We start from the raw sequence: 13,076 nt of genomic DNA on the forward strand, positions 1-13,076 counted from the left end.
CTTCTATTTTACAATATTGTATACGATATGATGCGATACACACGTCCAACGCACGTGCCGTGAGACTAGTGAAATAATAAATGAATAATGAAGGGTTGGAGTCAAAATCACTTACTCAAAGGTATAATTTCGAAAAGTCTCATTGAAATCACATAAACCAAGTTCTTAGAGTTCAAAAATATATAGAGGAATGGAGAAGTAATATATATATATATTATGAAATAAGAATCTTACGAGGTCAGTTACTCCACGTGATCACGACTCAGTCCATGTAAAATTATCTCTCTATGATAGACTTATTCAAATATTAGTTGAGTAATAGTTTATTAAAAAGATATATTTCTTATAAAGATAGAATATTGAAATATTTATAGTAATCGTGATCATTAGTATCATGCACATATTAAATTTCAAATGTGGATATTTAAGAGAAAAATTGTACTTAAATGATGTCCATCATTTATGGTCGAACTCAGACTTTCCATAAAGAGGAATCACTCCTCGGCAGTACTAGCCAGAACTAAACTCCTAACCTTTCAAATTGAGCTTTTCCGACGTAACGTCAAGAAGAAAGCCTCCGATGACCTTTTTTTTTATTGATATTTATTTCTATATATTTTCTTAAACTTTTTTATATAATTAAGTAAAGTAAAAAATTATACTACTAAAAAAATGTCATTATCTTCCCAAATTTAAACATAGAATGTATTTTGAAAAGTATCAATGATATTTTGTCATTTTGATCTAAAAATTGAGCAACTTTATGATAATTTGTATTAAACAATAATTATAACTACTTGTCCTATATTCTTTCAATTAGAGTTATTTACGACAACTTTAATTTAGTAATTATATTACTTATATTTTACAATATTATATACGATATGATGCGATACACACGTGCAACGCACGTGCCGTGAGACTTGTGAAATAATAAATGAATAATGAAGGGTTGGAGTCAAAATCACTTAACTCAAAAGTATAATTTCGAAAAGTCTCATTGAAATCACATAAACCAAGTTCTTAGAGTTCAAAAATATATAGAGGAATGGGGAAGTAATATATATATATATATATATATATATATATATATATATATATATATATAGGAAATAAGAATCTTACCAGGTCAGTTACTTCACGTGATCACGACTAAGTCCATGTAAAATTATCTCTCTATGATAGACTTACTCAAATATTAGTTGAGTAATAGTTTATTCAAAAGACATATTTCTTATAAAAATAGAATATTGAAATATTTATAGTAATCGTGATCATTAGTATCATGCACAAATATTAAATTTCAAATATGGATATTTAAGAAAAAAATTATACTTAAATGATGTCCATCATTTATGGTCGAACTCAGACTTTCCTTAAAGAGGAATCACTCCTCGGCTGTACTAGCCAGAACGAAATTCCTAACCTTTCAAATTGAGCTTTTCCGGCGTAACGTCAAGAAGAAAGCCTCCAGTGACCTTTTTTATATTGACATTTATTTCTATATATTTTCTTAATCTTTTTTTTATAATTAAGTGAAGTAAAAAATTATACTACTAAAAAACTGTCATTATCTTCTCAAATTTAAACATAGAATGTATTTATTTTGAAAAGTATCAATGATATTTTGTCATTTTGATCTAAAAATTGAGCAAACTCTATGATAATTTGTATTAAACATTTATAACCACTTGTCCTATATTCTTTCAATTATAATTATTTATGACAACTTTAATCTAGTAATTATATTACTTCTATTTTACAATATTGTATACGATATGATGCGACACACACGTCCAACGCACATACCGTGAAACTAGTGAAATAATAAATGAATAATGAAGGGTTGAGTCAAAATCACTTTCTCAAAAGTATAATTTCAAAAAGTCTCATTGAAATCACATAAACCAAGTTCTTAGAGTTCAAAAATATATAGAGGAATATATATATATATATATATATATATATATATATATATATTAGGAAATAAGAATCTTACGAGGTCAGTTACTCCATGTGATCACGACTCAGTCCATGTAAAATTATCTCTCTATGATAGACTTACTCAAATATTAGTTGAGCAATAGTTTATTCAAAAGATATATTTCTTATAAAGATAGAATATTAAAATATTTATAGTAATCGTGATCATTAGTATCATGCACATATTAAATTTCAAATATGGATATTTAAGAGAAAAATTGTACTTAAATGATGTCCATCATTTATGGTCGAACTCAGACTTTCCATTAAGAGGATTCACTCCTCGATAGTACTAGCCAGAACTAAACTCCTAACCTTTCAAATTGAGCTTTTCCGGCGTAACGTCAAGAAGAAAGCCTCCGGTGACCTTTTTTATATTGATATTTATTTCTATATATTTTCTTAAACTTTTTTATATAATTAAGTAAAGTAAAAAATTAGACTACTAAAAAAATGTCATTATCTTCCCAAATTTAAACATAGAATGTACTTTGAAAAGTATCGATGATAATTTTGTCATTTTGATCTAAAAATTGAGCAACTCTATGATAATTTGTATTAAACATATATAACCACTTGTCCTATACTCTTTCAATTATAATTATTTACGACAAAGCTTTAATTTAGTAATTATATTACTTCTATTTTATAATATTGTATACGATATGATGCGATACACACGTGCAACGCACGTATCATGAGACTATTGAAATAATAAATGAATAATGAAGGGCTGGAGTCAAAATCACTTACTCAAAAGTATAATTTCGAAAAGTCTCTTTCAAATCACATAAACCAAGTTCTTAGAGTTCAAAAATATATAGAGGAATGGGAAAGTAATATATATATTAGGAAATAAGAATCTTACCAGGTCAGTTACTTCACGTGATTACGACTCAGTCCATGTGAAAGAGGAAAATAACTCAACTCATATTTTACGTACGCGACCGCAACACAATTTTCACTGTCTAGTATTATTATAAGTGGGAACCTCCTATCTTAAAAATTAAATTATCATTTTGTTCTTATTTTATTTCTTAACTAAATTAAATATTAATATATAATTAATTTAATATTAAATAATCATATTTAAATACATGCAGCTAGACACTATGGTTCAAATTCTAATTATTTAAATACTAAGTAATAATTAAAATATATTATATTATACTAAATACAAAAAATAAGAAGGTGTAAAAAGTCAAACTTTGAAATACAAAAATATTTCATAGAAAATTGTTAGGAATTACTTTTTTTTTTGATAAAAATTTCTCTATTCTTTCTCTATAGTTAGTGTGGTTAAATGGATTATATTTGTTCATCTTTTCTCGATAATTATTATAATTAAATGTATTGAATTATTAGTAAAAACAATCAACCTTTCCTCTCCCCCATGCCTAAGATCACTAACTTCTGAAAATTAACTTAAACAACTCTTCACCTTTTTATCTTATCCTATAAATCTTTAGCTATATATTTGTATCATGAAAAAATATTTTTTCTCTACCACTTGCCTCTTGTTGATGTGAATTATTAGACAATTTCATGTTCTTTTTTGTTTTAAATATTAATATTTGTTTAATCCTAATGTGAATGATATTTTATATCATAGTTTTATCTTTATCATTTTAGATTGTTTTTTTTTTGTTACGGGATCAAGAACTCCACTTCTTATCTATTTCTTTTTACAACATATATTATTATAATTAAAGTCTTAAGAAGGATATGAATGTTATATGTGTTCTTATATATTTAATTTTTTTGTACTCTTTATCGATTTATACTTTTAATTTAATCTTCTGTGAAATTTTGAATGTTATAAGTCGATTTTTATCAGTGCTTCTGAAATTACTAATATATGACTTTTATATTCGTTTTTAAATGTTCTTTTATAATATTTTTTTCTTTTATACTTTTTTTACTGATATAATTTCTTTAAGTAGCTATATATTTGTGTATATACTGATATGGAGCGTAATTAGAAACTATTAAGGATAAATCATATAGATATATTCCTATTATTAAAATTTGTAGTAATTTCATTATTTTTTCATATTTCTTGCTTGATGGTCAATGTACTATTCGATTATTATGAGTTTTATTTAGTGAGTAAAATATAAAATGATAAAACTAATATTTTTAATTTCAATATTTTCTATCTAATAATTGTATGGGACAAATGTGCAATGCACGTTCAGCAATACATTTGACATTTGTCCCCAAAATAATGCTTAAACAATGAATTATGAGTAAAAACAAAAAGTAGTCAATAAATTGATGACATGTGATATTTTTGCCCAAATAATCAAAAAAAGGAATTTAACTAGGGGTGTGCATCGTTCAGTTCAGTTTGGTTTTATATATTATTGATTCGTTTATCGGTTTTTAATTTTTAAATATGCTAAATCAATAACAAACCAATAAGATATTATTTATCGATTTTCGGTTTATCGATTTTTTTTATCATTATCAGTTCGATTTTCGATTTATCCAATAAGAAAATATCTGTAAAATATTACATGTCTTATCATTTCTATAAAATGTTTTGATATAGTGAAACAAGAAAGATAATGAAAAATTACATCAATAAGAGAAAATATAGTAGGATGACTATAATTACATGTTATCACTAAAACATAGTATATATGAAATTTTTTAGGCATAATACATATATTGGACCCTAAACTTAGGTTCAAATTTTAACTTTGACCTCCAACTTTCATAATGCACAAACAAACACTTTAACTATCCAACTTTTAAATAAATAAATACATGAGTCCTACATGACACAATACACGTAGGACACCACGTAGGACAAAAAATGACATGTAGAACACGTGTGTCTGTTTGTTCAACTTTATACAAGTTTAAGTGTCTATTTGTGCAAATCCAAAGTTGAAGGACATTTAATAAATGTGATTTGAAACCAAGTTAAAGAGCACATTTATGTATTATACCAATTTTTTATGTTAATCAAATTACGGACCTTTACAAATTTGCAAATACTACAACCTACAATTACAAACTAAAACTAAAATAAACTAGTCCAACAAGACTAAAACTAAAACTAAAATCAAATAGCTTCAATTGTGAGCCTCTTACTTTAGTCTTTAGGTTTTGAGTACATAGTAAAAACTAGTAAAACGGCCTAGTGTGAAGTTGCTAGAGTACTAATAATGTGATATAGTTATGGTGTCTAATTATATGAAATTATTAATATTTAATAATTAGGAAGGGTAAAATAATAAAATTATTACCGTCTTATTAGATTATCGATTTATCCAATAACCCAATAGTAAAAAATCGATACCGAACCAATAACTCAATGATTTTTTTTATAAACTCATTAAAAAATATTTTAAAGAGAGAAAGTATTAAAAAATATCCCTACATTTCACATAAATTATTCGTTTCATTCCTAAACTATTGCCGGTATGAACAACACTCTCCTACTTCTCCTAAATTCTCGCCAAATACTTCTCTGGATCTTTTGAATCAAGAGTCATATACTCATAGTTTGAAACCAATTGTTATATCATGTGGTTGATTTTGTATAAGTTCGGTTAGTAAAGTAGAGGAGTACCTATTAACATTCCATCTGTAGCTGCAATAACCTGATTGAAGCCTGGTGATGAACTTGATCATTCTCACAAGTACTTGATTCAGAAGGTGGAAAATTCAAGTTAAGATTTTCCTCAATCCCACAAACAAATAAAACTTATCTTGGAATATGGTATGCAGGCGATCAACGAGAGAGGAAAGTATGGATAGCTAATCCAAGTACACCTCTATTGATCAACTCAGGGTTGCTCACCATAAACGGAACATCGAAAAATAACTAGTGGAGGGAAGATCATAGTGAATATTGCCCCTCCTTTATTGACAGGAAGTTTAGTATCTAGGCTTCAAGATTCAGGGAATTTTGTGGTTCAGGATGAGACTCGAAACACAACTTTATGGCAAAGCTTTGATCATCCTACCAATTGTCTTTTGCCTGGTATGAAGCTTGGTTATAACCTCACCACAATGCAGAATTGGACTACATACTCTTCTTACATAGATGAGAAAAGAAAGGAGGAAGCATATATACGTGAGTTGACAGCTTCAACAACGCAAATCTGAAAGAAGAAGATGGAAGGGAAGTACACGATTTGAAGATATATTTAGCTTTGGATTCATATTGGAAGCCACAAACAACTTCTCGAGTGAAGAGATGCTCGGAGAGGGTGGTTTTGGGCCTGTTTATAAGGTATATTTGTACTATGTTATATGTAGCTCAGAAATTTGCTTAGTACTCTCACTACATAACGAATCAACTGTAAAAATGGATGACAGGGAAAATTTCCAGATGGGCGAGAGGTGGCAGTCAAGAGACTTTCAAGAACCTCAGGACAAGGGCTTGTGGAGTTCAAGATAAACTCATACTAATAGCCAGAGTTCAGCATACAAATCTAGTTCGAGTTCCAGGATGTTGTATTGACGGAGATGAGAGAATGTTGATATACGAGTACATGCCTAACAAGAGCTTGAACTTCTTCTTCTTTGGTCTGTTACTATTCCAAAAAAAAAAGAATCAACTTTCAGGTGATTTTTTAAATTTTGATGTGAAATGCTTTCTCTTTAACAGATCCAGCAAGAAGGGAGCTACTGGATTGGCAGAAACAGTTTGCAGTTATCGAAGGAATTGCTCTATCTCCACAGATACTCAAGAATGAGAGTGATACATAGAGATCTAAAAGCCAGTAATGTGCTTTTGGATGAAAACATGAATCCTTAAGATAGTTGAGTTTAGTTTAGCAAGAATTTTTAACAGAATGAGACGGAGGCAGTGACTGGCAGGGTTGTTGGGACATAGTGAGTTAAGCCTAGTCATCTCTTCGATATAAATCTATGGAACATGTGTACGTGTTCATACTTGCTGAGTAAAAAATGTTTTCTATCCTCTGCACAGTGGTTAAATGGCTCCTGAGTTCGCTATGGAAGGAACTTTCTCAATCAAGTCTGATGTCTTCAGCTTTGGAGTCATAATACTGGAAACTTTCTAGCAAGTCTATTTCATTGCATATATAATAAAAGCACGTAATGTAGGAAGAAGAAATACGAAGAGATAGGAAAAATGACTGGACTGTATTGATCAGACTCAATAGTTCTACAGCTCGGGGTGAAAGTGACAAATAGCTGCGAAAACCATGCAACCATTCATCATAACATTGCTTGGATGAATATGAAGTGCCAATATACATAGTGAAGAAACCAAGAAAACCATTGCTCATAAAAATTAATGGATGTGGTTTTTACTCTTCACCCAGCCACCACATTAATATTTATACCACTAATGAGTATGTATACCAACTATAGGAGTGTAATATACTTTTTACAAACCATAATATTCACCTTGTATACCTTAGTTATACAACTTATCACATTGCAGCAGCAGCAGAACCTCGTCGGCCAGATTTTGATGCACCGCCAGCCACCTTATTCCGCCGCCTAGAGCTCCGTCCAGGGCGGTGTTTCCGGTGGCTTTGGGTATGGCTGTGGCTCCCACCAAACTTCATCTTCTGCCTAAGCCTTCCACTGTCCCTAAACAAGTCTCTTTCGGACTGAACAATCACACATTCTGGTGGTGGCACAGGGTACCTAAGGTTATCATAACAATAAGAATAGTACATGTATCTTTCCCTAAAAAATTTCATGTTGTTTCGCCTTTCGGGCGTGATGTTAGAGTAATCTTGAGCAAGTAATTTAGCATTCCTGTCAGTGCAATTTGTTGATGGAATTTGCTCAGATGGATCTACTATGCATCCTTCAAGAACTAAGTCTTTAAGCTCTGTTGCAAAAGGTTCATATTTATAGTCCACTTTAGCTTTGCCACCATTTGTAGCCCAAGAAGATGCATCCCAAATTGTGGCATATAAAGCCATTGGTTTTGCTGGAAAGTCACCTCCCATTGCTGGATGGCGATTTATTTCTCTAAGTGGTGTTTCATCAATGTAAAATCTGTAAAAGAGAGGAAACAAAATCAAAACTTCTATAACTATAGTCCTATGTTGCACGAGCTCTTCAAAACTGCTGACGGAACGTGATATTCTCTAAAGTTAGTGCATTATTGAGGATCTAACACAGGTGCGCGAAAGCATTTTAAGTTAGAGCAACATAAAGATTGGCAACTGCTTATAATAAGTGTAACAACTTGAAAATATAGCAGACAATATTATGTTGCAACAGGTAAAATTACACTCCTGAGAGTAAAATCATCACACTTTCGATATATATCAGTATAATTTCAATCATTAAATAATTATAACGCGACTATTTCAACATATCTTATGAACCTAAAATAGAAATACTATCTTCAAGTTTTAGGGAAAATGTTCACAAATTTATTTTGTGAACTTTAGTGTGATCACTTTATTCGATGATATACTAGTTAGTAGACACAAGAGATCATTTCCTCGTACAAAACCTAGAAGACATTGATATTTACTACTTATGTAGTCCTTTATTTAATGTACTCATTAATTTATAGAGTACAAACAAAATTTGATAAATAATCTTGATGGTAACACATATAAATAAGCTTGATGGCAAAAATATAGTGGTAATGTAACCTAAAAACTTGTTGATGATTAAGAACAAAACATGATGATTCGATGCAGAAAGTATTTCGTGTTCACATAAAATTCAAAAAAAGTGCATTCATGATTCGAATTCGTGTGACCTGAAGGTCACTTTAATGCTTCAGATACTTATTAAGTAATAATTAAGGTCAAAGTCATGATTATTGACCTTTCTTTTCAAGTGTAGATAATTTTTTAAGTGTTGTACAAAATTCAATTAGTGCAAATGTCATTAGGAGAACAGCCAATCACGCCAGTATTTCAGCTTTAAGATTTTTTTCTAGAAAAAGGAAAAAGTAATAGTTGCATTACATAAATCACGCAATTAGAACTTTATATCCCTTTAATAAAGATTAGCTATTCAGATTAATTAATTAATGAGCAAATCAACATTTTTCTCTTCCCTTTTCCAATGGTACTTCATTTTCTCTATTTATTTTCAATTTTCATTTCTCCTCAATTTATTTTTACTTTCATCCTCTTGAGAAAATAATCTTCTATGATCACTTATTTTTAAATCTCTTATATATATATATAACAGATGAAAAGAATAACCCAATTTAATCAGTGATAGAACAACGTATTCTCGTCCAAAGGGTGTTATATTAAGACTCTTTGTTTTTTTTCATTAGTTAGATAGGTAAAACAATTTTTTATATGAATGAACGTCATAACCCTCGTCCAAAGGGTGTTATTGAGACTCTTTGTAAATTTTTCATTAGTTAGTTAAAACAACTTTTTTTTTATATGAATGAACATTACAAGGATGTTTTGATTGTATATTTAATTTATCTTTTTTTTTCATTCGATATTGGTGTCTACATTAGAGTTTCTATTAGAATTTTTTTCATGCTCGAGTCTTGAATTCGAAACCTCTAATTAAGAATGAAATAATCTTATCACTGCACTACAACGCATATTGATAATCATTATCTTATTCAACAAAAGCAATAGGTGACCAAATAAATTTGCTATGGGAATCCTAATTAGTCGGCCAGAAATAGTATTACTAGAAAATAATAGTATTGAAACCGATAATAATCGAAGAGCAAGAGAAAGGAATATAATTTGGCAACTTACATGATGTTTTTTGGTGTCCAAAGAATGCTGTACTGATGAAAGTCCTTGCTTGGATCAAACCACATTCTATACCTCTCTTCTCTACCACGGCTAACACTGCCATTTCCATACATGTTAGTCTGAAACCTCCATGGTTGACCGTTCACATTCCCCAAAAACTCAATATCTAACTCATCATGATTCTTCTCAAATGTATCTGCATTTGATGTCTACATATATCCCCATATATGAACTCATTAAATGAAAAAACACAACATCTTCCAACAAGCAGACATGGTCAATGATCTCAAATCACTATAGCAAAGATAATTTTTAGCGGCATTAAATATTGACATTAATAAATAGTGCTAACATCTTTACTGGCATTAGAATGTCGCTAAAGGCTTTAGGGACATACGTAAAGAGTGATAATTGCCGCTAAAAATACATATTTAGCGGCAATTAAGAATTAAATGCCGCTAATGATCATTTTTATTGTAGTGAATGTTAGTAACTGAGTTCTGAATTTATTTTTTATACATATTTAATGAATTTCTTAACAAGGTAAAAAAACAAATATACCCCCGAACTATCTGAAATGGTATGTAAATACCCTCCGTCATACTTATGGGATATTGATACCCCTGCCGTTCGAAAACTAGAACACATACACCCTTTATACTAACGGACATACACGTGTCACAAACTTATGATCGATCCGACATTTATCGACGAATAAAATTGCGCCACGTATCCTTATTTATTCTATCGTTAGATTGAAGTGCATATATACTCTAGTTTTTGGACAGATGGGACATCAGTGTCCCAAAAGTACAACGGAGGATATCTGCATACCATTTACGATATTTCAAGAGTATATTTATCCTTTTCCCCTCTTAACTAAGATACGAAGTTTTAAGTTTTTATCTTACTCATATACTAAAAACTACCTCCGTACCTAGTTGGATCATCACAGTATACTTTTGTGATGCATGAAACATTCTGCATTACGTACATATATAGAACTAGCTAGTTATAAGTATTAGTGATTGCTTCGATGAATTGTATACCATGTACATCACTTATTTTAAATTCCAATGAACAATGATGCAATATAACTCTTATAATTGTATATGCATATAATAATATAATGACAAAAATAGGTGGTCAAAATCAGGCTTTTAAAAAAATATTCTATGTATATTCATTGATAAAAAAACAACACAGATATAAAAAAAAATGCATATATTAATTATTTGTTGGATACTTACATAGAAAGCGACGACGATGCCGGCCGTATATATGGCCGGTAACTTTATACTAGCGCTGAAAAATCCATAATTGTAATATTCTGTTGAAATAACACCCGATCCTGCAATTGACAATTCACGTAACAATAACATATTGAGTGAAATTTTACGATAAATTTCAAAAGTTGAATTAATTGAAATTACCTGAGAATTTATTAAGGAGGAGACGAAAGCTTCGATCATCAGGAGATCGTTCAATATTGAAATCACTAAAAAGAGGGGAATATCCTTCTTTGAAAGTAATCGTCGGCAGATTAAACGCCTTATACGTCATGTTCGCCGCCGTCTCAGCCGCCGGAAAAATGTACAGTAATAATAGGAGAGAGAAAGGTGTTATTGATTTTGATACAAATGAAAGAACTCGATGATCCATGATTATTATTTTTTTTGTAATTCTGTATAGAAATTTTTTACTATATATACATATATATACGTTAGATTTTTTCTCTTCTTCTCTCTTAATTATAAAAATTTTTGTAATCTTTTCATTTTCTTCTTCTTTTGGATTCTTCGATTCGCAAAAATGGTAACGGAATATGCAGCCATGAAGAAAGAGAGGAGGAAACAGAGAGATTTGGCAGGTTACGGTTTTGAGGGGTGGAATATAGAATAGTCCTCGTAGTTGGGTTTATTTACTAGATTGCCACGTGATATATTTTTATAAAAAGGGAATAAAGTAAAAATCAACATGTTTTTCCATATATATTCTTGTTTTTAAAAGAAAAGTTCGATAAATATTTGATAAATTTAATAAACTACACTAATTCATGTACTTATTAACTTTTTTTTATTAGACTTAATTTTTGATAGGATCATACTTTTTTGGGATGGTGGAGTAATATGAAAGAAAGTTCTATTTAATAACCAAAACATAGTTGAATTGGAATGTAATATTGCAAGTTTGATGAAAATGATATACTCCTATTATGACTATTTATAACTTAAATAGAAATAGAAGATAATGTTTTCTAAAAAGAAAATTCTTTTATGTGTAAAGGATTGTAAAATCAAATCGAGTTTTGGTTCCAAAGATAATGTTATTATTAGGTTAAATTAATTTAAGATAATAGATAACTCCTCCATACATATCAATCAAAATATCAAATTTAAATATGGTCATGAAAGTTAAGAGTGTAATCTCATATATACTACATAATTGAGATTAACTCATCTTTAAATTAAATATTCGCATTAAAAATGAATCCTACAATATGTAAATAAATTTAATCAAATCTCAATATGTGAATATCTATCGCACATTATTTAAGTAATTTAGTCATGAGTCATGTCCTTCTACATTTTATTCAATCTCATTTCTTCTCTATTCATGATTAAATAGTACATAGCTAGATTTGCTTTTCTTTAAATGATCGCAATCCGTATGAGAGGATGAAAGTGATTTTGCATAAAAGTTTAGTCGCATTCGATATTTATAATATTATGAGAAAATCAACTTGTGACGCAAGTAACTTATGAACTAAATCAAAGTCAATATATACACACGTAATATGAGTAATTGTTTTTGCTGGACAATACAAAAACACTAGGTGATTTCTTTTCATCTGTTCAAACTTGACGACATAGTTACCCGGTACCTTATGAAACTAACCGAGTAGACAAACTGGCCAGAATAACACTTTTGTCAAAGAAAAAAAGGAAGTAGGATAAGTGTTGAGTCATCATTAGGCATGTCTGTCTAAACCTAGTTCAAGGTATATGTAAAATACAATATTCAACAATGATATCTTCTCACGTAGGCCCTGAAAATCATTTCACTAAAGCTTTTGGCTTTTCTAGTTTTCAAGGTATGGCATAGATGAACATGGCACCCCACTTCTGATTCTGGAATCATGAGAACTCCCAAAACAAAAGAAGAAGTTACATAACTAGCTCAAAGAAAGATCACTGACCTGGCAACTCTTTATAGAAAGGCTTCATTAGCTGGCTGCAATCATGCATGAGATGAGTATGAAAGAAACTCCCACTTCACTACAGTGATGATTACCTGCAAATATCAGCATGCGTGCTTTGTGTAATGTTAAGACACAAACTATATATGCACAATTTAGAAGCTTCCACTACAACTGTAATGATGGCTCCAAGG

The 13,076-nt window shown here is 30.0% G+C and overlaps 1 protein-coding gene across 1 annotated transcript; it reads right to left on the reverse strand.

Annotated features, from left to right (window-relative positions):
• Window positions 1–7,091: 7,091 nt before the first annotated feature.
• On the reverse strand, window positions 7,092–12,997 carry LOC101263927 (probable xyloglucan endotransglucosylase/hydrolase protein 30). The gene is made up of 4 exons (XM_004245916.5): window positions 11,117–12,997; window positions 10,934–11,034; window positions 9,684–9,892; window positions 7,092–7,983 (listed from the first exon to the last, which is right to left on the reverse strand). The coding sequence occupies exons 1-4, from the start codon at window positions 11,343–11,345 to the stop codon at window positions 7,404–7,406; spliced, it is 1,119 nt and encodes a 372-aa protein (XP_004245964.1). The 5' UTR covers window positions 11,346–12,997; the 3' UTR covers window positions 7,092–7,403.
• Between the last annotated feature and the right edge of the window lie 79 nt (window positions 12,998–13,076).

This window comes from Solanum lycopersicum, chromosome 8 (genome assembly GCF_036512215.1).
Source record: "Solanum lycopersicum chromosome 8, SLM_r2.1".
Lineage (NCBI taxonomy): Eukaryota > Viridiplantae > Streptophyta > Magnoliopsida > Solanales > Solanaceae > Solanum > Solanum lycopersicum.